At 52.0% G+C, this 27,736-nt stretch overlaps 1 protein-coding gene across 1 annotated transcript in view; it reads left to right on the forward strand.

Moving 5' to 3' along the window:
* The window catches only part of LOC144951442 (enhancer of polycomb homolog 1-like), a 30,739-nt gene extending 3,012 nt beyond the window's left edge, over nucleotides 1-27,727 (forward strand). Inside the window, exons 2-14 of the mRNA XM_078881708.1 lie at nucleotides 9,098-9,257; nucleotides 9,911-10,056; nucleotides 14,089-14,148; nucleotides 14,707-14,883; nucleotides 16,039-16,187; nucleotides 17,371-17,518; nucleotides 17,789-17,974; nucleotides 18,535-18,624; nucleotides 19,155-19,297; nucleotides 19,553-19,872; nucleotides 21,897-21,991; nucleotides 23,260-24,158; nucleotides 25,112-27,727. Of these exons, the coding sequence (XP_078737834.1) occupies nucleotides 9,098-9,257; nucleotides 9,911-10,056; nucleotides 14,089-14,148; nucleotides 14,707-14,883; nucleotides 16,039-16,187; nucleotides 17,371-17,518; nucleotides 17,789-17,974; nucleotides 18,535-18,624; nucleotides 19,155-19,297; nucleotides 19,553-19,872; nucleotides 21,897-21,991; nucleotides 23,260-24,158; nucleotides 25,112-25,184 (2,646 nt within the window). The 3' untranslated portion in view covers nucleotides 25,185-27,727. The remainder of the gene's footprint in view (nucleotides 1-9,097; nucleotides 9,258-9,910; nucleotides 10,057-14,088; nucleotides 14,149-14,706; nucleotides 14,884-16,038; nucleotides 16,188-17,370; nucleotides 17,519-17,788; nucleotides 17,975-18,534; nucleotides 18,625-19,154; nucleotides 19,298-19,552; nucleotides 19,873-21,896; nucleotides 21,992-23,259; nucleotides 24,159-25,111) is intronic.
* Nucleotides 27,728-27,736: the final 9 nt, after the last annotated feature.

Genomic DNA, 27,736 nt, shown 5'->3' on the forward strand with positions numbered 1-27,736 from the left:
AGTACACACGCGGGTTTTATGTTTTGAATGTTCGCGCCGAGAAGCACACGTGGGAGCGTGGGTCACCTTGCACGTGGGTTGGTGCAGGTGTTTGTCTAGAGGTGTGTGTGTGTGTTTAGGGCTACTCAGCCTCAAATGAGCACCCGGTGCGGTGTGTCTAAACATCGCCACTGGGGAGACAAAGGCGGCCGGGCGTGGTGCTGGCCACCCACCCCCTCGTGTGCCGTACCGGCCTTCATAGGTGCTGCTACTTGCTAACAGCACTTGCCCCTACAGTCTGTTAAATGCTGTACGGGGGGGCATCTTTATCTATGTGCGGACACGTGTGGCCAATGCACCGTATGAGTCTGCTTTCATAAACGTGTGTGCCTACATCTGTGTGAGTGTACACGTGTGTGCATGTTTGTGTGTGTGTGTATGTACAAAGGCGGTCGGGCGTGGTGCTGGCCACCCACCCCCTCGTGTGCCGTGCCGGCCTTCATAGGTGCTCGCTAACAGAACTTGCCCCTACAGTCTGTTAAGGCTACACGGGGGCTCTTTGTATTTGTATGTTCAATGCACGTGGATTGGTGCAATTTCACGTGAAATTCAGTTCGCGAGTTGTTTGCACAAGTAAGCACACGTGGTTTTGTGTTTGCATGTACGGACACACGTGTGTGTTTGCCTTAGCATGTGTTCGTTTTACTGTAATGGTACCACGTGGGTATCTGTGTTGGAATGCGTTCGTTTGTCGTGATGGTGGTACAGCGTAGCTTTGTTGATGTGTGTTGTCGTACATGGGGGGGTTGTGTTGACTTAACAGTCCATTTATGTTGGTATGTTAACATGCACGTGGATTTGTTGACATGTCAGTACACGCGGGGTGATGTTGACCTGACAGTACACGTGGATGTATGTTGATATCCATAGTAGAGGTTTTTTTGGGTTAGATCGCGTAAATATGTCGTTAAAACCCGCCACCACCCGACACAGACAACTGGTAAGGGTTGTCATGTAATGATGTAAACAGAACGTGGCCAATTCGTCACTAGTACAGCACCACCGGTGTGTTGGAGAGCCCAGCCACAACATTTACAATCTTGGCTGGGCTCTCCAACACACAACGGGTGGTGCTGTACTAGTGACGAATTGGCCACGTTCTGTTTACATCATTACATGACAACCCTTACCAGTTGTCTGTGTCGGGTGGTGGCGGGTTTTGACTACATATTTACGCGATCTAACCCTAACAAAACTTTTTATGGATGATATTGGTCGCGAAAGCCTACGTGTTAAACCTTATGTTGATATGTTAACGTACGTACACGTGGTCTTATTGACCCTACACGTGGGTTTGTGTTGACAGTACACGTGTGTTTGTGTTGTCAGTACAAGTGGGTTTGTGTTGATACGTTGCCGTCCACGTGGGCTTGTTGACATGTCAGGACACGTGGGTTTGTGTTGACGTGACGACACGTGCCGTTATGTTGATGTTCCCGTACACGTCAGGACACGTGCATGTGTCACCGTGGAGTTTTGTTGCCTCGTTAGGAGACGTGGCCTTGTGTTTATTGTGTGTTCGTGTTGTCATGTTTTAATACGCGTCGGTTTGTTGTACGTGGGGAGCGGTGGTGCAGCGGTTAGCGCGATGCGCTACGAACCCCGGGCCATCCGGGTTCGATTCCCGCTCACGGCCAACACCAGTGACGATTATCTAAATCTGTCCTGGGCCTCTTCTAGGTCGACTCGGCCTCAATTGAGTACCTGGTGCGGTGTGTAAACATCGCCACTGGGGAGACAAAGGCGGCCGGGCGTGGTGCCAGCCACCCACCCACTCGTGTGCTGTTACGGCCTTCATAGGTGCTCGCTAACAGCACTTGCCCGAGCAGTGAGTTAAGGCTACACGGGGGAACTTTGTTGAATGCCCACGTGGACTGGAGTTGAGATGTGTGAATACCTCGAGTCCACGTGTGGCGATGTTTGCATGGTCGAGTGCAGTGTCCTTCACTCATTTTCAGACATCACCAGTGTGAGGGTCGCTACACGTTTGAAACCATTGTTGGGTTTGACAGCAACATCATGATGTTGATGGTGGGGGGCTGTTGTCACGTGTTGTGTATTGTCGGGGGCCGCATCCACTTCTCTTTGTAGGCACTGGCACATTTCACACGTATAACAATGCACATTGTGTGCGAGGCCCACATCGCCTAGGTACTGAGACATCAGTTTGGGTATTGCACCCTTACATATGAACCAGCACACGTACGTGTGAGCATGTGTCAGCTTGTTTAAATGTAGCCATTGCGTCCGTGTGTGCGAGAGAGAGAAAGAGCCTGTTGACTATCCTGGTTTGTTATGCTTGTATTATATGTTGTTTGGTGTGTGTGTGTGAGTGAACAAGCGTAGATGTACACACGCGTCGAGGAGTGGAGAGCGGTGGTGCAGTAGCTGCTGGTGCACTGCGTTAGAAACCCGGTGACCTGCTTATCATTCCCGGCCACTTCTAACATCGGCGTCGAACGATATCACGCCACAGTCGATGACCTCTTGCCTAGGCCGCCTCGGCCTTAAATGGGTACCTAGTGTGATATGTAAACATCGACTGTATCACCACCTCGTGGTGCCATCCTGTTCCGAATAGGTGCTCGCTAACAACGCGTACTATTAAGGTCACATGTGGCGGGGGTGGGGGTCTTTGTATAGTATCCGTGTGTGTGTGTCTGTGTGTGTGTAGGAATGCAACTTGAGGCGCTCACGTGGGTGTGTGGGTACACGTGGGCGGGCGCCTCGACTTCCTCGTATGTGTTGTTGGTGCTGGGGTATTGTGGGAGCCACCACAGCACGCTGTAGGGAGACGCGTGTGATATTAGACCTCAGCCCTGCACCTTCCATAGGCCCTCTCCAGCCTTAAATAACCTTCAAAAGGGCCCCATAGATATATTTACCTGCTCATCTCCAGCTTCAAATGCTCTGATAAATACTTGCATTGTCTTTGTAATGTTCGCCTTTTTGCGTTGTCCTCTGGTCCAACTAACACTGGTGGTGAGAACAGGCCCTAAAGAAGGCTGTCTCTGGTGTAGGCCAATTGCTTTCGAAGACGATGCAGATATTATCAGAGCATGTTTTTCCACAAGTATGTGTCTGGTTAATGCAGACTTGATGCCTTTCAAAGGGTATCCAGTATTTGGTGTTTGAGCATCTTAACACAACTCCTGTTTTATTTGGCAGTAAGGGCAAAAGCTATTCTTGATTTTGATACTGGCAAAAAGGTGCCAAAGATACTTAATTCAGTGCTTAGTACACGGTGTGTAAAGATACGCACTGGGGAGATGTGTCTGGGCTCTCTTGGTGCTCTGAAGAAGGATCATTGCCCAAAACGTTGGCTATTATATATTTTAACTTTTAAGGCCACAGCGTTATTTAAATATGGGTTGAGTTAAATTTCGATTTAAAGCTTTCATGACTGCAGGGATTCATCTTCTTGGTTCTTTCGGTAAAGTCACGTAGAAGGGAAATAATAAAATAATAAAAATAAAACAATAAAATAAAATTTGTGAGACTTTTAAAATAAAACATAATAAAATGAAATTTGTGAGAATTTTATTTTATTCTGTAAAATGTTTATTATTTTATTATTTCCCTTCCACGTGACTTTAACGAAAGGACCAAGAAGAGATGGGTTGAGTTGTTACTTGTGCGTGTGCATCACTGCCAACGCAGCAGCAGCAGCAGCACCACCAGATAATTTGCGGACAATCGAAAAGGCATCCCATGATTGTGTGAGTGCGTTTAGTTAGCCTTAATAGGTGCTCGCTAACAGCACGCATATATACAGCGGTCTCTGGGTATACACACATCCGTGGTTGTTTTTAGCCACGTGAGAGTCAGTTGAAAACAACATTTTCTTGCATTAGCGATGGTTGCCAGCACATTATTTAGTTATTTAACATGGTGTGTGCTAATCATAGTTGGTAGTGCCACTGTGTCTGCAGATATAAATGGGAACTTTGGATTATATTTTGTTCCTTATTTGTAGATATTGTTGCTGTATTTGTGAGTGTGTGATTGTGAAACTGCGTCCGACTGTCCATGCGTGTGTGGAGTGGTGTGAATGTGTGAGATGCATTGTAGGTCGACTCGGCCTCAAATAACTACCTGGTGTGATGTGTAAACATCGCCACTGGGGAGACAAAGGCGGTCGGGCGTGGTGCTGGCCACCCACCCCCTCGTGTACCGTTCGGGCCTTCATAGGTGCTCGCTAACAGCACTTGCCCCTACAGTATGTTAAGGCTACACGGGGGATCTTTGTCTTTGACGCATTGTATGTCTGTGAGAGGCTGTTAGGAACTATATATGGAGCGGTCGTGCAGCAGCTAGCGTGCCGCGCTACGAACCCGGCGACCAGACTTCGAGTCCAGCTCACGGCCAACACCAGTGACGATTATCTCAACCGGTCCTGGGCCTCCCCTTGGTCGACTCAGCCTTGAATAAGTACCTGGTGCATTGTGTAAAAACATCGCCACTGGGGAGGCAAAGGTGGTCGGGCATGGATTGTTTGACCATCCACCCCCTCGTGTGCCATGCCGGCCTTCATAGGTGCTCTCGCTAACAGCACTTGCTGCAACAGCCTGTTAAGGCTATAGGGGGGATCTTTGTTGTGTTTGTCTGAGATGCATTGTGTGTCTGAGAGGTTGTTAGGAACTGGAAGTATTCCCAATGAGCTCTATATACAGGGCTGACTTTTTTGGTGGCTCTCGCTGTGCAAATCAAAAACGTCCTCAAGTTTTGCTCCCAGCTGCCTGCCGCTTAATTAGCGAGATTTAAGTGATGGCCAGAATACCATGGTCTTTCTCTCTTGATCAATATACTTTCGTCCAAATGGGCTCTTCACTAGTCAAACATACATTGTCTACGACTGGTACAATGGAATGGCAGTGTTCCTTTGGCAATTTGATTTATAGACATGTGTACACGTGCATCGCTTGCAGATGCTCTCTCCTGACATGAGAATTCTCATCATCGACTCCTTGAGCAAGGCAACCATGACAACCTATTATGTGTAGCAGTGTAAACATTTTCAGTGGTTCACAAGCCATATTATAAATGTCAACAGACCCATATTCGCAATAAATGCAGTGGTGCTTTAATGGAATGTTACACGTCAGTCATTCGGACGCGTTCCTCTCCCTGTGGAGTGCAGTTGTGTTTCACATTGGCAAACGTTTTAAAATGTTCTTAGATGTCACGGTGTAAGAAAGCGACTGCTGTTACATAGACAAAGGTATGTCTGCCTTTATGATGAAAAACACATTTAGCCCACAGTTAAAACATTTTTCCCAGCATTTGTTTAAGCACGCAAACAGGTGTTGACTTTGTCCAGTCTCATCAGCAGTCATACATGCTAAATAAATGCTACTGGAATGCCTAATGTCACAGACATAAAAGAGTATGGCTTTTGCAATGTCCTTTTCAATGTTTAGATGTTTTAACCTTTTGGTTTTGTCCACGTGCTTGTGCTACATTTTCCCAGCTCTTAGCTCTTATTTCCTCAATGTGCCCTCGCCTGATGAGAAAAAACAAAAATTCTCTGCCCGCGTACGCGTACACATGTATTCTATCAGAGTTTAATGTGTGCGCGCTACACGCGTAGAGACGCACACTGGGGACTGTACCCAATACGAGCTCCGTGCAATGAGATGTTAACGCCTCTGGGCGTTGGGGAGAGCAAGCATCCGCAGGCTCGTCTGACCCATGACCCCTCGCGGCCCCGCGGAATTACATTTCGTACCGAGCGGCCGCGTTCTTGCCCGCTCACCGCACACCAGCTGAGCTCACCTCATGTGCTCGCCTCTCTTTCCGAGTCTTAATGTGTCGGCTGCAGCACATTGCCATCTTCTTCTGTGCCACAAGTCCCATTGTTGTGTGGGGTCAGCTGCTCGCATTCGCTCTCTTTCCGTTCTATTCTGTGACTCTTCGTCATCACGTCCAGTAGCTTTGCATCGGGATCCATAGACTTTTATGACGACCTGTGAACTCGTGTACACTCATGATCATTGGTCTTACATAGAGACCTATAGACTTGCATAGAGACCCACAAAGACATGCATGAGAAGCCCACACTTACATAGGGCTTACATAGGGATCCATGATTGCATAGGGTACTCCGCTCGTATTTGCTTCATATTTGTCTGTTCTGTGCCTCGGATAATTAGCGCGGTTGGCTACATACATTGCAAAAGAGGTTCAACATACATCCACTGTCCTAATATATTCTTCCATATAATAATCCCTCACCTGCCCTGCATTGGCAGCATCTCAGTAGTCTTAATTACATCATCTGTCTCTCTTCTCAAAAGATACCCCAAACGTCTCCCTTGCCTTCTTGAGACTATTAGCAAGCCCTTCTAAAGCTTTAACTTCTTCATTCCACCTCCTTCCCCTGCAGCAGCTTCTCAGTATGGTGCTTTGTAAAAACAACATTCACACCCACACGCCTGTCCCATGTGTGTGTTGGTTGGTGGGGAACGGTAGTGTAGCGGTTAGTGCACTGCACAACGAACCCGGCCAGAGTTCAATTCCCGCTGATGGCCAACACACCAGTGACGATTATCTGAACTGGTCCTGCGCCTCCTCCTCTACCTCTAGGTCGACTCGGCCTCCAATGAGTACCTGGTGTGGTGAATAAACATCGCCACTCGGGACACTAAGGCTGTGGTGTGGTGCTGGCCACCCACCCCCTTGTGTGCTGCTCTGGCCTTCATAGGTGCTCGCTAACAGCACTTGCCCCAACAGTCCGTTACAGGCTATACGGGGGGCATCTTTGTCTTTGTTGTTTGAAAGTTGTTCTTTTAGAGAATGTACAGAACAAATAACGAATGTGAATAACAGGTTTTTTTACTGTCTCTTTTAGCGAGAGTACTTACCAGGAAATGCCCTGGTTTAGCGTACTTCATATGGTTTCAGTTAGCACTAAACTGCAGACTCCTGTGACTGTCCGTCCTTCTTGTGAGTGGTAATATCAGTCTGATTAAATAATTACTGCACCCATGAACATTCAGTCTGATGTCAATATCCTTTCTTGAACCAGCCGGGAGCCCAATGAGCAGCGTTATCCGTTTTTCAAAGAAAATATCCAGGTGGAATTCACGGGGTAGATTTTAAAACCAGGAGATATGTGTTACCAGTTGCACCCAGTGGTCATGTTTATTTTGTTTAACCAGGAGAACACTGAAGAGATCAGGATTGTCTCATTTGGAATAGTTAGCTGGGACATTCGTCTTCCAGTAGGGTGCAATGATATCCCCAAATGTAATTTTGTTGGTCTTTTTTTTTATTTGGCGAATTTGGATCCTGACGCTGTACACAATAACGCACTCTTGCGAATTACGTCAGAGGAACGTTAATTTTCGATTTAAAGCTTTCGTGACTGCAGGGATTCATCTTCTTGGTTCTTTCGGTAAAGTCACGTAGAAGGAAAATAATAAAAATAAAACATAATAAAATAATTCTCACGACGTTTCGGCCACACGACGTTTCGGCCACAACGCAAGCAGCCGTCTTCAGGTGAAGAACAGGTCTGTCAGACTCTGTCTCCCCGACAGACCTGTTCTTCACCTGAGGACGGCTGCTTGCGTTGTGGCCGAAACGTCGTGAGAATTATTTTATTATGTTTTATTTTTATTATTGTATTATTTCCCTTCTACGTGACTTTACCGAAAGAACCAAGAAGAGGAACGTTAATGTTCACTCTGAAGCAGACTGCGCGTGGTATTACTCTACGGGGTATTGCTTTACACACCACCGCAGTAATAATCAGGGTGGCCGCTGGATTCGAACGGTGACACCTCTGCAACAAAGCGGCGCTCGGTCTTGCCGCCGCTGTCTGCCCCCTTTCAAAATCGCAGCGCCCTTCAATGTCCCATCGATAGCAGAAGAGGCACTTTTCTAATCGACAATCCCACGCAGAACCGTATTGGCTTCAAACTATCGACTCGTGGCGATTATGCACGGCTGTAATTGGGCTGCACTTTGAAGTCGCCGTATCGATCGTAGAGTGGTGGCGTGGGGTTTCTCTTTGTTTTTGTTTACCTGTTCCGCTGGCTTTCGCCTTTTAAAGCTGATCTGTTTAATTTAGAGCATTAGCATGGATCTGTTAATTTATCTGTTTTGCTTGGTCCGTGGGCTCTGTCTTGAAGTTGCTCTGTACGCTATAGTGCTAAGTTGATGGCGTGAGTCTGTTTTCTGTTTACTTGACTCATTGGCTGCGTCGTGAAATATACATGTATGTTGAACTTCTTTCACACCGTACGCAGCCAACCGTGCTAATTGGAGGTGCGGAGTACCTCTGTATAGAGTTGAGTGGTGGTGTAGGTCTGTTTGTTTTCCCGTTGCCTTTTTAATTTGCCGTGTTGGCATGCAGTAACCCTGTATACGGGGGAGTGAAGGCGTGGGTCTGTTTATGTTGCTTATTTCCTTGGTTTATTGGCTGTGTCGTGAAGTACCTCAGCGTAGAGAAGTAGTGTACGTCTCATTTTTGTCCGTTTGCGTGTTCCATTGGTCGTGTTGGTACATGGGTCTGTCCCTTGACCTGTCGGCGAGCCTTCGACACGTCACGTGACCTCGGGAGTGCACCTGGCCTAAGACGAGCGCTGTGTTGACGTCATGGCGGCTGTTGTTGTTTGTATGAAGTAATGTATGGTTATGTTTAACTGCGATGTTTGTGAGCCGTGCTCTTTTACCCATGTACCTGTTGGTGCTGCCATTGTTCGCTGGTGCTCATGGTGTAAAGCTGCGGTCCATATTCCCATGGTGGGAAGCAGTACATCCTGACCGAACTTGAACCATCGTTGACTTAATCTACATTTTGTAACGCAGACTCACCAGCTGATGCTCTCTTCCCAGCCCTGGAGGGGGGGTGGGGTGGTCATGGTGACAATGATTGTGACGATTGGTGACGATGACAGCGATAATGACGGTAACTTTGCCGTTCATGTTTCATAACCGAAAGCCCTGCTGCTGCTGCGTTGGCTGCCCACTCCGTTGCAGTCGGAGCTTTCTGCTCCAATTGAATGACTGCTGACCGTGTTTGTTCCCCCGCCGTGCCCGTCCATCTGTGCAGGAGCACCACCTGCAGCGGGCAATGTCGGCGCAGCAGGCGTACGGCGAGAAGCGCGAGAGCATGGTGATACCCGTGCCCGAGGCGCAGAGCAACGTGCCGTACTTTCACGATCTCTACCCCAGCACCTACCGTCTGCCCAAGCAGCTGATCCGCCTGCCACGTGCGTAACGCTGCTGCTACCGCACCCGCCACCTGCCCCACTCTACCACCCTCCCTCTACAGCGACCTGTCACATGACACCAGAGCCACTTGAAGTCATCACAAAAAGCCCCCACAAATATTTCCCACCACAACAAGCGTCTATCATGACCACATTCCACCAGAACCCACCTTTCACCAGAGCCACATTCCACCAGACTCGCGAGAACTCAGGTTCCACAAGATCCCTTGCCTGCTAATAAATAATAAATAAATACTGACGAGCACATACAGACAAATTTGAAAGCGTCGCAAAATCCCTTGTGTACGCGAGGTAGTTAACATCTTGCCATAGTGGCGAGATGTTAACTACCTCGCCTGGTATACAGGATCTCGTGGGTTCGATCCTGACCCTGACTCCCCGTGGTCGCGTGGATTTTTCTCCGGGTCATCCAGTTTTATCTCTGCACTTTTAGAATCGACGTGCATTTAAGAGTCTTTGGCTGCTATAAATTTCCACGTGGCGATAAGCCACTTAGTCGAGCCATCATCTCGCCAGGTTATTTTGCCGGGTCTCTTCTGAAAAAAAGATCCACGCAGCTCAAGTGGGCCTTACCTGGGTAGAATAAAAAATAGTTTTATCGTCTTAACAGTTTTTTCTATCTCCATCAACAGCGCTGAGCCTGGAGCCGGACCTGCCCGAGTATGACTTGGACTCGGAGGACGAGGTGTTCCTGGCACGATCCGGCCGCCGCTACCCCATCACGCCGATTCAGCTGGAGGCCATGGTGGAGCGCCTAGAGAAGGGCAGCGGCATGCAGGTGAGGGGACCCCCCCCCCCCCGCCCACTACCCCCCCCCCGCCCCCCCCCGCCCACTACCCCCACCGCCCACTACCCTCACCGCCCCCCCCTGCCCCCACCGCCCCCGCCCACTACCCCCCCCCCGCCAACTACCCCCACCGCCCCCCAATACCCCCACCGCCCCCCCCCCCCGCCCACTACCCCCACCGCCCCCCCCCGCCCACTACCCCCACCGCCCCCCCTGCCCCCACCGCAGCTGCTTTCGGTCCGTTGAGCACACACACTCACACACACTCACACATGCCAGCTGTGTTGTATTTTTTGGTGACACGAAATCATCATTGTTCAGAACCGGGAATCTTTGTTTGGGACTGGAGGAATGAGGGAATCCGATGCGCTATGAAGATCTTTTTCACACGCGTCCAGGGATTGGGCGATTCAACGAGTTACGACAGAAAACATTGCTAAAAAACAGCAACCGTCAGAGTGCAAAATAGAGAAAATGGTGAGCAAGTTACTAAGTATAAATAATCAATTAATTATCTAAGTTCGATTCATCAAGCTTTCAGCATGGTTATATTTGGCGCCATGGTGGAGAGATGTTCACTACCTCGTCTGGTATATAGGAGGTCGTGGGTTCGATCCCCACCTTGACCATGCCTGTATATTTGGAGTTTGCGTTTTCTCTCTCCCCGTGATCGCGTGGATTATTTTCCGCATCCTCCGGTTTTTTCCCTCCATGTTGAATTGACGTGCGTTCAGAGTATTTGGCTGCTAGGAATTTCCACGTGATAAGTCACTTTGTTGGGCTATCGTTTGTGGCCAGGTAGCTTCTGAAAAAGAGCAAAATAGCTCAGTGGTCCTTACCTGGTAAAATAAAAAAAATAGTTTAGTTTAGTTAGTCTATGCACAGTATTAGTCTCTGGGCACTTAGTTTTAGTAAAATCATCACCATCGTGGGAGAGTATACGTTAACAAAATAGATAAGCAGACAATACGGCTTTTTCGTATTTGTCTCTGCACGTAGACAATACAGGTTTCCCGTGCTCGATGAGGTGGTCGTAGGAGGTGCGTTCCAAGAAGAGGGCGCAAAAAGCGAAACCACACGAGGAGTCGGCTGCCTGCCGAGTAGTGCGTGAAGTACACACACCGTGTTGTGGGGAGTGGTAGCGTAGTGGTTAGCGCGCTGCCCGACGGACCCGGCGACCCGAGTTCGATTCCCTCTCACGGCCAACACCAGTGACGATTTTCTAGATCGGTCCTGAGCCTGACCTAGGCCGACTCGGCCTCAAATGAGTACCTGGTGCGAGGTGTAAACATCGCCACTGGGGAGACAAAGGTGTGGTGCCGGCCTTCATAGGTAGTCACTAACAGCACTTGCCTCAAAAGTCTGTTAAGGCTATATGGGGAATCTTTTTTTTGTGTCTCTGTGAATGTGTCTATGTATCTGTGTATGTATCTTTCTATGTATCTATATGTGTATGTATCTCTCTGTGTCTTTGTATCTCTCTGTCTGTGTCTTTGTATCTCTATTTCCATGTGTCTCTGTGAATGTGTCTATGTATCTCTGTGTGTATCTTTCTGTGTATCTATGTGTATGTATCTCTCTGTGTCTTTGTATCTCTATTTCCATGTATCTCTGTGTATGTGTCCTCTCTGTGTTCGCGATAGCTACCTGCTGAGAGCATATACAGTTTACACGCAGTGTCCCACGTCCAACCATATAGCCGCATACGAGTGCATTCAAACTGCATAATGTCGCGAATTTTGGGAAGAAATAAGTTAGCCGCATATACACGAAAATGCACAAACCGAACCTGCATAAAGCGAGAGAAACCCGTATAAAAATATTGTTTACAAAACCCATCGGCCGCACAATCCGGGAATTCATAAATTCAGCAGCATTGATTCAATACAACCAATCTCTGCACCAGTTTCGACATCGTGTTTTATCAGCCGATTTAGTACTGCCTGAATCAATGCCGGAGAACGGCCAGATGTATAAGGGTATCGATGTTTACATCGGTTACATCAGGGCGGCAGGCTGTGACGTAGGGGTAACACTCGTGCCCCCCAGCTGGAAGTTCCTGGGTGTGATTCCCGACCGGGGCACCATTCTGTGTGCATGGGTTTCCTGCGGGTTCACCGATTTCCTCCCAGAGCTGAAATAATAGCTATCGACCTCGCACTGGGAAAGCGCGTCATGTCAATATAGCGTATATCTATCTTAGTTTATAAATAAACTAGCTTTACTACCCGGCTTCGCCAGAGACTTGGATTCTTGTCTTGGATTAACACACGGCCTACACGGAGGGTGGGGGGGGGCGTGCGTGACGTCAGCAGGCAACACTGTGTGACGCTGCCGCATGCGGGTGACATCACAGATGTGACGTCACCGCTCACTTGCCGTGCAAAATATATCCATTATTACGCCCCCCCCCCCCCAAAATACGAATTAGATTCATTTTCTTGGTTCTTTCGGTAAAGTCACGTAGAATGGAAATAATAAATTAATAAAAATTCAACATAACAGGTCTGACAGACCTGTTCTTCACCTGAGGACGGCTGCTTGCGTTGTGGCCGAAACGTCGTGAGAATTATTTTATTATGTTTTATTTTTATTATTTTATTACTTCCATTCTACGTGACTTTACCGTAAAGAACCAAGAAGATGAATCCCTGCAGTCACGAAATCTTTAAATCGAAACAAATTATATTTTTATACTTTTTGCATTGTGTAGAGTTTTGAAGCTACACACATTCCAAATTTCAAGTTTGTTGCATGTTGGGAAGTATGCTAAACATTTTGAACAGACACACATGTTCACAAATTTCCCTTGTATATATAGATGATGTACATGCATCAATATGCATGGTCCTTTTGTGCATCCACTGCCGGGCTCCCCCATGCTGTATCGGCCGTGGTTGCTTGTTGGGCCATGCTTCACCACGCTGGCCAGTTGGCTGAGGTACACCCAAGGGCCGATTCTGAAATCCACTGCTGATGTTAGCCGTGGCCAAAAATCAAACTCGGGTCGATGGGTCGTAAGCACAGCTTGCAAACCATTGCACCACAGCCCTGCCTCTTCACCGTTAACATTGACTTTAATGGTAATGAAAAAGTATAATTCGTGAAGCTCATAGCCTGAGGCAACCGCAGTATTGCTAAGGTTCAGTTCCAATATCTTCAGTTTTTTTCCCAGTGCTTTGCCTGCCTCTGCGAAGCCCAGCTTGTTTTTTTTGCTTCAATGGAATTGAGGCTCCTTATCGAGATTTCTGATTTTACAACAAAATGTATGAGGCCATGTGAGGTGTGTTTACCTCCTTAGTAATAATAATTATTATATATGTCCTAGCTATGTTTGGGTTGCTTGTGGGCTCACTCCGGCCACTTTATTTTTCCTCAAGTCAGTGGTCAGAGTAAGCAGGTATGGCCGACTGAGCTGTACAGCTCTTTTTCAGAAGCGACCTGGCTACCACAAACGATAGCTCGACGAAGCGGCTTATCGCGGGGAAATTTGTAGCAGTCAAATACGCTAAACGCATGATTCTAAATGTAAAAAAAACTGGAAGACCCGGAGAAAAATCCACGTGGCCACGGGGAGGACATGAAAACTCCAAATATACAGCCATCAGGGTACTCATGACCTAGTGTTTATAGCTATCAGTGTGTGGTGGCTTGTCTTTGTGTCCGTGTCTTGTTTGTGGAGCAATAGCGTTGCTGGTTAGTTAGTTGCGCTTTGAACACGGAGGCCCAAGTTTAGTTCCCGGCCACGACTAATATCAGTGGCTTTTGATATCTGGATCATTGGTGGGATTTCGCCTAGCTCGACTCGGCCTTAAATGAGTACAAGGTACAATGCGTAATCATCGGCACTGGGGAGACAAAGCTTTCCAGGTGTGGTGCTGTCTGCACCACCCCTTCATGAGCCATGGAGGCCTTAATATGTGCTCGCTTGTAAAGTATTTTCCCCAACAGTCGATGTCGGCTATACGGGGATGTGAATCTTTTTTTGTGTGCGTGCGTGTCTCCTTGTGTTTGTGTGTGCAGTCCGTCACGCTTGCAGAGGCTCGGCTACTGCTGCAGGAGGAGAATGAGCTGATAGAGGAGGTACTAATACACCAATTCTAATCACATCACTAATGCGTCATTTTGGTACTTAATAATGACGAGTGTTAACAATTGTAATAACAAGCCTATTGTTTAATTCTGATGTTTAACCGTACGTCAATGTGATGCCCACATTGTTCGTTATTTTCATGACGGTGTTCATCCACGTTTGATGATGGTTAGCGCGACTCCCACATCCATGATGATGATGATGTTGACGATATTGTGTGACGTGTCCACATCCTCGACCGTGTGCGTAATTATTCTCACATCGTCGTTATCGCCGTTGATGAACGTGCGTATCTTGAACTTCTTTTGCACCGTATGTAGCCAGCCGTGCTTATCGTCGGTGCGATCCAACCGTGCTAATCGTTGATAAGCTCACGTGTTGTGGCCCACATTGGCAACGATGTGAGCAGTGACGCCCACACCACATCCCTGCCGTTGCTTTTGAAATTTGCGTCGGGACCGTCGTTACTACGCGCGCGCTCTGACCTTGTCGCCCTCCTCATCCTCTTCGTCCTCCGCCCTCATATTTTCGTTGTCGGCGGCGCTCAGGTGTGGGAGTACTGGCGTAACAAACGGCGGCGTTGCCGGGGCTGCTCGCTCATGCCCTCGGTGCGGCAAGACCGGCGCGACGCTCCTGCCACGCCGGCCGGCAGCAACAGCAACAACCACAACCACAACCCCTACGTGGCCTTCCGTCGGCGCACCGAGAAGATGCAGACGCGCAAGGTCTGAAAATTAAACATAAATTAAATAAGTATTTTTATATATATACAGGCGCTCCCGCTTTTACAACTATTTTTTTATTTTACCAGGTAAGGCCCACTGAGTTGTATTATTCAGAAGTGACCTGGCTATCACAAATAGCAGCCCAGTGAAGTGGCTTATCACGTCGATTCTAAATGTGGAGGGGAAAAACCGGAGGACCCGGAGAAAAATCCACGCGACACTCCCACGTAGTAAATTGGATCGTCGGAAATCGGAGCTTATTTTTTCATAGACAGTAGAAACGGTAGAAACATACTTGCCGATGTGTATTTCCTTTTTACCAGCCGTATTTGACGGGGTTTAATAGGTAAAAAAAACACACACTAACACTGGAAGATAACAAAAGCTCCACGTCAAGTCACGTCGGAAACCAAAGACCGGTTCTGTTCAAACACATTCGGAGCCATGCCGGAAGATGCATCGTAAATCAAGTTTCTGCATCGTAAATAGATCCATGGTGGCGTTATTTATAAATGTCATGAATGTGGATCGTACTAAATTGGACCGTCGTAAACGGGAGAGCGTCCCTCTGTGTCGATTTGACTCGTCGCGCGAAGAACGTTATTGTTTTCCGCAGCATATTGCGTGGCACGGTGCCGCCTCCTCCTGTGCGTGAACCAGAGGGCAGTTGAAGCTATCTCAAGAGGTGGTAGTTCTGTGATGTCCGCTTCCGTGGGCCGCTCTCTAACTCGGTAGCTTGCATTGCTTGGTGAGATATCTGAACGGATTCTTTGTCATGCGCCACGATGGGCATATCGGAGGCGAAAATATCATTGGGAGAAATTGACAAAATGAAGAATAGTGCATACGCATGCGTTCTGTAATGCTTTCTAACGCACCATTGCCCTCGGAAGTATATTTCAATAAGCGTTCGTGACTTTACGTGGCAAGCCGCACAACAAGATGATGTCACACACGGCGCGTGGTGCCGCGAGGTGGCGAGATGACATCGTGCGGTGACGTCATCGGAGGCGGAGTGGGAAGTAGCATTGATTTTGGCGCTAGTTTTTGTCTTGCAAGTGCTGGGCGATTTGGCTGGTCTCCTACACGGGGAAGTCCCTCAGCAACTGTTATCATTATTATAAAAAAACAACCCACCCCCGTGCCCGTCGCCAGAACCGCAAGAACGAGGAGGCGTCGTACGAGCGCATGCTGCGTCTGCGCCGCGAGCTGAGTCGCGCCGTCACCATCCTGGAGATGGTGAAACGGCGCGAGGCCAACAAGCGCCAGCTCCTGCACCTTACGCTGCAGGTCGCCGTCAAGAGGTGCCCACCACCGCTACCAGCACACGCGTGTGCGTGCGTGCGAGCGATAGACTGCGTGTGCGAGACTGCGTGTGCGAGACTGCGTGTGCGAGACTGCGTGTGCGAGACTGCGTGTGCGAGACTGCGTGTGCGAGACTGCGTGTGCGAGACTGCGTGTGCGAGACTGCGTGTGCGAGACTGCGTGTGCGAGACTGCGTGTGCGAGACTGCGTGTGCGTGCGAGCGAGAGACTGCGTGTGCGTGCGAGCGAGAGACTGCGTGTGCGTGCGAGCGAGAGACTGCGTGTGCGAGACTGCGAGCGAGAGACTGCGTGCGCGAGACTGCGAGCGAGAGACTGCGTGCGCGAGACTGCGAGCGAGAGACTGCGTGCGCGAGACTGCGAGCGAGAGACTGCGTGCGCGAGACTGCGAGCGAGAGACTGCGTGCGCGAGACTGCGAGCGAGAGACTGCGTGCGCGAGACTGCGAACGAGAGACTGCGTGCGCGAGACTGCGTGCGCGAGACTGCGAGAGACTGCGAGAGACTGCGTGTGCGAGACTGCGTGTGCGAGACTGCGTGTGTGTGTGACACTTGTGTGCTAACAGCACTTGCCCCACGAGTCTGTTATGGCTATAGGGGGGATCTTTGCCTTTTGTGAGTGAGACTAAGTGATTGTGTGACCGTGTGTGAGAGACTGTGTGGGTGTCAGTCTGTGTGTTTCTGTGTGCGCGAGTGCGACATTGTGCGTGACGTATACCCCCAACGCAACCCACACTAGCCATGCATTATTCTCCTATTACATAGGTAATGTCAGTTTCTAAAGTGTATCAACGTCCTTACCAGGTTGAATATAGTAATAGGTTTTTACCCTTTCAACTGGTACAAAAACTGACGCCTTTATACAAGGGATCATGTTTGCAATAACCACAACACAAGCAGTCAAAATGCAAACAAAAAGAAACAACTCTGATAATGATATGCACTGTCCTTGAAGTTGATTGGTCCACACCCGAGACAGCTTTTCTTAGAGCCTAGTCCCCATTGGTGTTGGACCAGATGACGCCAAAAGGCGCACAACTCAAACACAGCGCAACATCAGAGTCTTGAGAGGTTGAATGTAGCTCGTCAGTCATATTGCTTTGCTGCCATCATCGCCCCCCCCCCTCACCGCCTGTGTGCGACCGCACGGTTGTGCTCGCCGACCAGGTACGAGGCCGGAGACCTGAACGGGGACATGCTCGCCGAGGTGCTGTCCCAGCGGCAGCAGGAGGCGCCTGCCCACTCCCCGGCCTCCCCGCCGACGTTGCTCAACGGGGGCAGCCCCTACCACCACGTCGACTACAAGGCGCACCGGGTGAGCGCCGGCCAGCACTCCTGCGTGCGCGCGCTCGCCTAACCTACCCCCGCCCCAGGCTGGACACTCTTTCCGTACCCTGGGTTAACCAATGGATTGGTTCCCACATTCGTAAACGTACGTCAGTCCACCGGTCACGCCCGCAGTTGATGATCGTACATTCCTCAATCGGCTCGATCGTTTATTCATAATCGTCATAGTGCGCCGGTAAGCCAATGGAATTCTTTGCCAATCCTCTGACCCCGTCGTCCCATCATCTCCTGAATGTAGGAGCCAGGTCAGCCTGGGCGGCCCAAGCGCAAGTACGAGCACCAGAAGCACCGCCCGGGCGCCGGCCGTGCCGCAGCAACGCCGCCGGCCGCCAGCGCCGTCACCCCCGCGCCGGCCCCGACCTTCAACCTGAAGGACCTCAACCAATACGACTTCCACAGCTCCGGCGACGAGTCCCCGGTACCGGTGAGCCAGGCGGAGGCACGGTCGTGGCGGTGCCTGCGAGCGAGTGAGGTGGTGTCGCGGTGCTGTGTGGTGTGAGTGAGTGAGTGTGGGGAGCGGTGGTGTACCGGTTCGTGCATCGTGCTACAAACTTGACCACCCAAGTTCGATTCCCGCTCACGGCCAACACCAGTGACGATTAGTTTCACCGGTCCTGGTCGCCTTAGCCTCAAACGAGTACCTGGTGCGATTGTAAAACATCGCCACCGGGGAGACAAAGGCGGCTGGGTATGGTGCTGGCCACCCAACCCCTCGTGTGCTGTGCCGGCCTTCATAGGTGCTCGCTAACAGCACTTGCCCCCAACAGTCTGTTAAGGCTACGAAGGGGATCGCCATCTTTGCTTGGTGACCGTGCAGCATAGCGACGTTGTGACAGGGTGTGGCAGACTTCCTGGAATCCCCCTGAAGGCTGGTTTTGGAACCCTGAATGCTTGTCCTGTGGATGCCTGATAGAGCCCAGTGGGCTGGCCCTGGGTGCCAGTGTGTTGGTCAAAGTGCGACTGGCCGCTCATCTCGCTCTGCAGGTTCAGTCTTCGTCATCCGACTCGGAGCAGGAGAATGGTCCCGACGGGACGTTCACTTTCCGCCGGGTCGCCGGGTGCCTCTACCATGCGGTGAGTTGCGCCCCCCACCACCACACCACCACACCACCACACCAATACTAAATGTATACGCACCGTGCATCACGGCACAACAATGCATCGCAACCGCATACACACGATGCTCCGCACACGCCGCCATGCCTAACTCCGCACTCCTCACACTTAGAGTGCACACAAAGCCGCACGGTCCACACTGTGCACCACACTGTGCACCACGCTGTGCACCACGCTGTGCACCACGCTGTGCACCACGCTGTGCACCACGCTGTGCACCACGCTGCGTTCCTCACGAGCTCACGACGCGCCACGCACGACCTGTCTCTGTGCCGAAGTCGTGGTACAGCAACAGCAGCAGATCGTCTCTGTTGCTCCTTGCCCCCTTATCACCCGTTCCCCCTCAGCGGTTCTCCTGTTTCCCCTTTGTCCCGTGACCGGTTCTCTTCTAAAGCGAATCCGCTCTCAACGATCCTCCCCATCGGTTTCTCCTGGTAACTAGCTCTCTCTCTCCCCCTTTCACCGGCTCTCCTGCTTGTGCCGCACAGCCCCGGGACGGCGAACCGAGCGGGCAGGCGGTCAGCGACGATGACAACGGCCGAGGCGGCGCGCGTGGCTACAGCCTCACGTCGCTGTCGTCGCCGCCGCGCTGCGTGGGGCTCGCACGACGGCGCGTCGGGCGAGGCGGGAGGTGAGCACCGCCGCCACCGTCATAACCACACGCACAACCGCCACCGCCATAACCACACACAACCATCACCGCCACCGCTACCATCATCGCTAACGCCACCTCCACCACCACGCATGCAAACTCGGCACCGGGTATGAAGTTAACCACAACAAACAGGCACCCCAGAAACACTCCATGGGCAAACCGTAGCCTGAATCAAACCTGCCACGCCAAACCCGATTGTACCGACCGCTCCCGCTCCCCCCGTGCATTCAGGCTGCTCCTCGACCGCTTGCGCTCGCCGCTCGACGGCCTCCTGTGGAGGCTGAGCCCTGACGGCGGCGCAGAGGAGCGAGAGAAGCGGGAGGGGGAGGAGGAGCGGGCGGCGTTGCCGAACCCGGCCGAGCCCGGCGCGCCCTCGCCGCACCCGGCCCTCACCGACCCGCTCAGCTGCCTCCTCGCCGACATCCGCGCCGCGCGCTGCCCGCACTACCGCCCGCGGCACGGCGCCGCCGCCGCCGCCGCCGCCCACCCCGGCGCCGGCAAGCGGCCGCGGCACGGCGGCGGGGCGCGGCACGCGGCCACGGACCACGGAGGTGAGAGTCACCGCCGCCGGGGTGGGAGGGGGGGGTGAGACGCCGTGGGAGGGAAGCGTGAGGGACGAGGTTCCCTGTTGGGGAATCTTCGGATCGCCTCCGAAGTACTGCCGAGGTCAAGGCTCGTTTCCCGCGGTGGTCGGGCTTTTGCCAGTGCAGCGCCTAAACCATGGAACGATTTTGCCTTTGCTTTTCCAGTCTCTTCTCCTGTAACGCGGTAGGTGTGTTCATGAAGAATAACACCGCGTCATGTAAAAATGGTATTATAATGAATAATATTGAATGCAGGGTAAAACACAGTCCGCGGTAACGCATGATATGCGTGCGCAGGCTGAACAAAGACTGAGGCTTGTGGGTAGCATCTCGCCTTGTGTGACGCCACGCCGAGGCGGCCGTACAACCGCCGATTCGGACTCGCGCGACGTAGTCCTGTTCACTCAATCGCGTCGTGTGTTCCCGATCACATTCATCGTGTCTGATGCAATTCGCGCGATGAAAATACGCAACGTTACAGGAGAATAGACTGTAATCGTGAGATATATTTAAGTCTGTCTTGAAAGTTCACCTCTTTAAACCCATCTTTACCCCCGAGTTCTGGCCGTGTACCCTGGTTCTCTTGATTTCCTGCTTTCCATGCACGGCGTGCATTGAGATCTGCGGGTGAAACGTGCCTTGCACGTGTACATTGTTATTACGCAGGTCCACAGACTAACGCGCACAGCTTCGTGTCGTCGTCTCTAAAAACCTTCATGACCGCGTGCCTGCCGGCCAAGTGTGAGGAGGCCCTTGCAGTGAGATGATTGACTGAGCGCACTTCAATTACACAGTGTTAGATGGATACCATTTGGGGTCTGTTTAAGGAAAATATCACCTTATGGTGGGGGAAAGCGGATAATCCGGAGCAAACCCAATACACATACAAGGGGATAAACGTTCAGAAGATGATGAAAAATAAGAGTAGATTTTACCCTTTCTAGCAATAAAACAGGAGATGTTAAGATGTTCAAACACCAATAGATATCTTTTGCAAGGCGTCAAGTACTGCATTAATCACACGTTATACTTGTGGTAGAACTTGCAAACAAACATGCTCTCTTAATATATGCATTGTTTTTTAAACTGATTGGCTTACACCAGAGACGACCTTCTTATTATGGCCTTGTCTCATCAGTGTCAGAGCAGAGAACGCCAAAAAGCAAACAGTACAAAGACGATGCCAGAATTAGAATACTTTAAGCTCAGGTCGAGCAGTTATATCTATAAGAGCTTTTTGCTAGAATCCAAAACGATGAAAAATACATCTTGACTTAAAGCTTTCGTGACTGCAGACACATGGGGCGAACTGCTCTGAGGCAGGATAAACATTTCTCCGGCTTCAGCAGTTGGCCTGCTGTATTTTTTCACCTGAAGACGATTGCTTGTGTTGCGATCGAAACGTCGTGATTTAAAAAAATTAATTTTCTATCTACGTGACTTTACCGAAAGACCCAAAGAGGATGAAAAATAAGAGAATAGGTTTTACCCTTTCTGGCAATAAATAAGATCATCACTGATGGGTTCACGAACGACCCAACTTGCTGTGTTGCCATCTGCTGGTCAGCTTGCCACCTGACACGTTTGCGGTTTTGAACAAATCTCTTAAGGCTGAGTTTAACACGTAGTAGTAGTCGTAGTCGGAGGCTTTCCTGACCACGATTATCCACAATAGAGGTTTTTGAATTAGATTACATGAATATAAATGTGTCGTTAAACCCGCCACCACCCGACAGCCAAATCGTTGCTAGTTTTTGACATGCTTTGGTTACGTTACCAACCTTACCTATTGGCTGTGTCGGGTGGTGGCGGGCTTAACGACACATTTATATCTTGTAACGCTGTCCACCAATGCCCCCCTCCTCCACAAAGCCGCCCCAATCACGGGCGTCCAAAGTTCTGCCCCGGGGATCGTTGTCAAACGTTGGAAGGCGCGAGTCGGCCTGTCGTGGCTAAATGCGGTGACTCTCCCCCCGCCGCCGCCACCGCAGGCTTCACGCAGGAGCAGTACGCGAGGCACCAGCAGCAAGTGGCGGACATGCAGCGTGAGCAGAGCGCCGCCCACTCGCTGCACCAGCAGCAACAGGTACGGGGGGGGGGGCGGGGGGAGGATTTGGGGGGTGCTGATCACCGCAGCAGTCGCCGTTTGCCGTTGTCAATCGTGCGGCTCGTCTTCAATCTTCCCGCTTTGTTAAAAAAAAAAGATTTTTCTTCCCGAGTGCAGCTGTCTAGTTTAGCCTTAATGTTACGTTCGGCATATAGGTTGATAGTCATTTATATATATAGATAATAATCCTCGTATCCACGGTTATATGGGGGATCAATATTGTGGATCTTATTGTCTGCGATTTTCTTCTTATCTACGTGGTAAATCGCGGATGAATCTGCTGGGTAGATTTACTTATCCGTGAAAAAAATTGTGTGCGTCTCATTCTGTCTCTGTGTCTCCTTAGTATGCATCTCCATGTCTGTGTCGACATATCTTTGTCTTCATATCTGTGTCTTTGTGTCTGTATGTGTGTCTCAAGGCGGACGGGCATGGTGCTGTGGCCACCCACCCCCTAGTGTCCTGTGCCGGCCTTCGTAGGTGCTCGCTAACAGCACTTGCTCCTACAGTCTGTTAAAAGGTTAAACGGACGGTCTTTGTTTGTGTGTCTCCCCCCTTATTAGTGTATGCCTCTTTGGCTGTGTGTCTGTCTCCGTCTCACTCTGTGTCTCTGTGGTTACGTGTCTTCTTGTCTCTCTCTGTCTCCGTGGTTATGTGTGTGGCTGTGTTGGCTCAAAATAAGTGCAACGAATTTGCACTTGCTTTGATCACGGCACATCTTTATTTATTAATAAAATTACCGATAATCCCACGGATAATGAGTCATTTGCAGGATAATAAGTAATTTGCCGTGTGACTCTTACGTACAAAAAATTACGAGTAATCGGCATGGTGGATAATCGCAGATAATGGGAGTAGACCCACAGATTTCAGGAGTTTATAAAGGACTCGACAGCTGTGGCAGATAATAGGAGTCGTGGCTAATAGAGTCACGGATAAAAAGAGTTCAGTAGTATATCCTTATCATATGTTGATCTTTGTAAATTTCTCACTTGTCCCCTCCCATCCATCCCTCTCTTTTCTCCTGGTGTTCGCATCTCTTCTTAACCTCGTCATCTGCTGCCTTATCATCTGTCTCCCACACCCCTCTCTCACACCTCTCACACCCCCTTCATATCATACTCCTCTCGCTCTCCCCCCCCACCTCTCTCGCCTCCGTTCTTATCTCTCTCGTCTTCTGATCTCTCCTCTCCCCCCCTATTAATTTCTCCACTCAACTCCCACTCTGCTCACCTCGCCTCTCTCAGGGCCCCCGTCTGGGGAACACTCTGGACTCGGCCGGCGCCCTCTTCGCCGTCACGGCCCTGCTGGGCCCCACCGACCCACTGCCGCTAGCGTCGGGCGGCGCCGCCGCGGTCACCGGCGCCCTCTCTCCCGCGCGCGCCGGCACCTTGGCGGGCACGGTGCCTCTCCCCGCCAGCCTCGCCAACTGCCTCCCGGTGGGCCCCGGGGCCTCGGTGGCGCTGGGCGGCGGAGGGCCGTCGGCGCAACAGCCCACGGCGCTGGCGGCCGTGCGGCACGTGGGCCCGATGCACCAGCACCAGCTCGCCGGCGCGGGCGGCGCCATCCCACAGCAGCCGACGACCGTGGCCGCGCTGCAGCACCAGCATCAGCAGCAACAGTTACAGCACCAGCAGCAGCAACAGTTACAGCAGCATCAGTTGCAGCAGCAGTTGCAGCAGCAACTGCAGCAACCGGGCACGATGGCGCAAACGGGAAGCTGCATCCCGGCGCAGCCGCTGGTGCGGGCCGCCATGGCGACGCACGCCGTCGGCAGCGGCGTGGCGATGGCTCACGTCGCGAGCAAGGCCGCCGCCGCGGTCGCGGCCTCGGCGCCGCAGCCGGTGTACGCGAGGACGGCGACGGTGCAGCTCGCCGGCGTCCGGCCCCTCGCGGCCGTGCCGGCGCAGCACGCGCCGCGGCCTCACCACGCCCGCCCGGCGCCCGTGCCGGTGCCCGTGTCGGCGCCGGCGCCCTGCTCGCGCCCGGCCGGCTGCTCCTCGCCGCTGCCCGGCGGCGGCGCTCCCCTGCACGCGCACGCGGCGCCGAGGCCTCCGCACGGAGCGGCGGCGGCGCCGCCGACTCGGGCGGTGGCGGTGGCGCCGGCGCCGTCGCCGGGGGCGTTGAAACTCGCCATGGCGGCACGGTGAGCGGGGAGCAGCTCGCGCGGTGACGGGGGCGCGCGTGTCTACCGGTCGTACGGACAGACTGGTCACGTGCGCGCACACGTGCTGGTCCTGACGGTGACTGGTTAGGTTATACGCGACGACGTCCTGGTCGTAACAGACGTACTTGTTGTACGCAAGTACTGAACATAACATTTGGGTCTTGCACACGAACTGGTCGTAACAGACGTACTTCCAACAAGTATATCCACCTTTATTGCGTCAGTGACAGTTGGGCATGCAAGGGTTCGTTTTGTTTGGCTCGTTTGTCGAATTGTACTACTCCCCCATCACGTCACAAAGAGTTTCACTCATCTTCACTCTAATTAAATCGCATCGCGCACCTTGGTTTTACCTCTCTCTCTCTCTCCTCTGCGCCCTCTCAAAAGAACATTGCACCATCGCTCACCTCGCCAACGCGCGCCCCTCATCACACTTCACAGTCACGAGCGCGCAGAGTTGTGATGACGGCCGTGTGTACGTCCGTGTGTTCGTGCAAGCACATCAACGCGTCTGCGTGTGTGCATCTGCGCGTGTGTGCATCTGCGCGTGTGTGCGCGCTGTTTGGGGTATCTGTGCGCTTGTGCGTGTACGCGTGTGTGTCTGTGTGCATGCGTGGGGAGCGGTGGTACAGCGGTTATCGCACTGCGCTACGAACGTGGCAGAGACCCGAGTTTGATTCCCGCTCATGGCCGACACCAGTGATGATTATCTGAACCGGTCCTGGGCCTTCCTTGGCTCAAATGAGTACCTGGTGCAGGGTTGTAAACATCGCCACTCGGGAGACAAAGGCGGCCGGGCGTGGTGCTGGCCACCCACCCCCTCGCGTGCCACAGTGCCGGTAGCCTTCGTAGGCGCTACTCGCTAACAGCACTTGCCCCAACAGTCTGTTGAAACTACACGGGGGATCTTTGTCTTTGTGTTTCGTGTGTAGGGAGAGCCACGAGGCTGACCTCGGCTCCCTGAGCAGCCTCGCCGACAAGCCTGCCCCCATGGAGGTGACGTGACCTCTGACCGGGTCGCCGCACCTCACCCCCCCCACCACCAACCCTGCGACCTCCCAGAGTTGGGGGGGGGAGGACGCCAGCCAATGACAGCGCACTGCCGCGCCACCGGCCCCGCCCGCCTCCTTCGTCCGCATCGCTGCCACCCAGGCCAACGGGCCTAGCGACTTGGTCAACGCCACAAAACCACTAAGCCACGCCGACCGCCGCTCGGGAGTTCCAGCCAATCGGGGCGGCCCTGTGAATCGCTTAGCGTGGTTGGGGGACGCGCCCCCCCCCCCCCCGCTCACACTTGAGCCGGACCGTACGACTGGAATTGGACTCTGCACACCGAGAAGAATCCAGATCTGGAACCAGACCGAGATGGCATTAAAGACGCGCGAGGAGCAGAGGTCGTGATGATGGAATGAATATAAAAGTCTTTAGTAGGGGCACTGCCTCGAATCCAGCGTTTGATATTCGTTTGAACCTCTTTTTCGTTTTGCTCCTGGACAGGTCCTCTTTTATTTCAAATTAGTTGTCCTTTGGTTTGGGTTCTGTGGGTGACATTTTGCCCCCACAGTCTTATTGTTGCGGATTGTGAAAGACTTCCTGGAGATGGCTCCCATTCCGGTTTCTGCGTTCCCGGGTTCCAGATTCTGGGTTCTTGCTTAGTGGAAATTCACCTGCCCCGCGCTCGGCTGCGACGTGGTTTATTTTTGTCCGGGCTGCGTGTGGGAGCGCGGCCTCTGCCGCCCGCACCTTCGCCCGTCTCGTCTGTACGGACGCGCGCAGATTTCACACGGGAACGCGCTCGCCTTTGTAATATTGTGTACATATATACATGTAGAAAATATAAACAAACCGATCCATCCGTTCGTTGCTAACTTGAAATTCGGAAACCTCAGCCTGTTATGCTTTGCACTTGAAACACGTTGGGTTTGGAGAGTGGTTGGGGGGGGGGTGGAGATTGAGACACACGGCCAAGTGTGAGCGGGAGGGCGGGGGCGTAGGCTGGGGGGTGTGTGAGGTCACCTTGGTGGGGGAATCAGCTGATGGGAGATGCGTGAGGGACTGCAGCAGGGAATATGGCGAATGAAGCTCGACTTTGCACCCCCCTCGCTCCCCACCACCACCACCAACAACCCCACTTCCTCATCGCCGCCATCGCCACCGCTGGTTTCTCGTGGAGGGGGGGAGGGGGTGTTAATCTATTTATTGTACCGTGTTTACGAGATTTCTATTCCCTTTATTTTTGTTCTTTTTGTATCTTTTAATAATGGGTTTGCTGTAGTCATGTCGCCCGAGGGAGGGGGTGGTGGGGTGGGAGGGGGGGGGCCCTGCAGGTCTCTTCGCTGCTCCTTGTAAACTGTAAAGTAAAAGAAAGGATTCAAAAACAAGAAGAAGAGAAAAAACTAATGTTTCTCAAAAAAAGTTTCTTCTGTTATTATTGACATTGTTATTTTGGGCCTTACAACATGTTTAATGGTTTATCATGGCACAGAGGCTGCGACGCAACACAACCACACAAATGTATAGAGATGTATAGAATTATATGATTGTATATGTATATGCGAACCTAGGGTGAAAGAAGAGAAGATCTATTTTGTACGGGGTGTGGCTATAGCCATCTCGCACTCCACCCTCACACACTCACACACACACTGCGGGTGCTAAGCTCGGCTGCTCTGTGGGTACCTCTTTAACCCCTGACCCCCGGGTAGCCATGCCAGCCACCTCATACCCCACTGCCAACCTCTCTCTGCCCCCTTCCCTCAACTCTCCCCCTGTCCCTGTACCCATCACCCTCAGTCCTCGCTGTAAATTCGGGGGGGGGAGTCACGACTGAACGGTCGGTTGCGCTAATAACCCAAAGTCGAGAGTCGTCGGGTCGTGCCGTGTCGCTCCTGCGAGCGGCCGCTCCCCGTTGGCCACCAGAGCGCGTCCACGCGGCGCCGAGCGATTTCATTGGGACGCCAACAAATTGCGCAACTGGTCGCTCAGGGCGTGGGGCGGGGAGGAATTGCGTGCGTCTCCCGACAAGCTGATTGCGACAGGTTTTTTTAATCTCTCTCCAAAAGGGCGTTTCGCGTGGCGATTTAAACAAAAGTGAAACATCGTTAAGTTTGGTTTTTGTTTCTCTTGCTGCACCCCAAACACCCACCCACCCCACACCGTTTGCAAATGATGCACCCTGCTGCTGCTGCTGCCTGGGAATATTTACCGTGGGGAAGGCGTCGCCGACGGCACTACTGTTTTTTCAGGATGGGTTTTCTGCATGGGATGTTTCGGCCAGTTATCTTATTTGAGTGTTTAAATAATCTCTCTTGGGAGGCAATGCAGAGGACCACAATCCTCAAACACCGCCCGCACGGGCCTGCCACAGGCCTGCTTGCTGCACCGCCCCGTGGCGCCGGAGTGGTCGGTCGGCTCCCATCTGCGCGCGATCCGTAAACCCTCCCACGCAGCCGGACCTCCTGCACGTGCGTCCCCTGGGCTGTTTGGAAAACCCGCGCGGTGGCTCGCAGATGGATGGATGGATGGACAGACCCCCCCCCTCCCCCTCATTCCCCCCC

Source organism: Lampetra fluviatilis, chromosome 62, assembly GCF_964198595.1.
Source record: "Lampetra fluviatilis chromosome 62, kcLamFluv1.1, whole genome shotgun sequence".
NCBI classification, from domain to species: Eukaryota; Metazoa; Chordata; class Hyperoartia; order Petromyzontiformes; family Petromyzontidae; genus Lampetra; species Lampetra fluviatilis.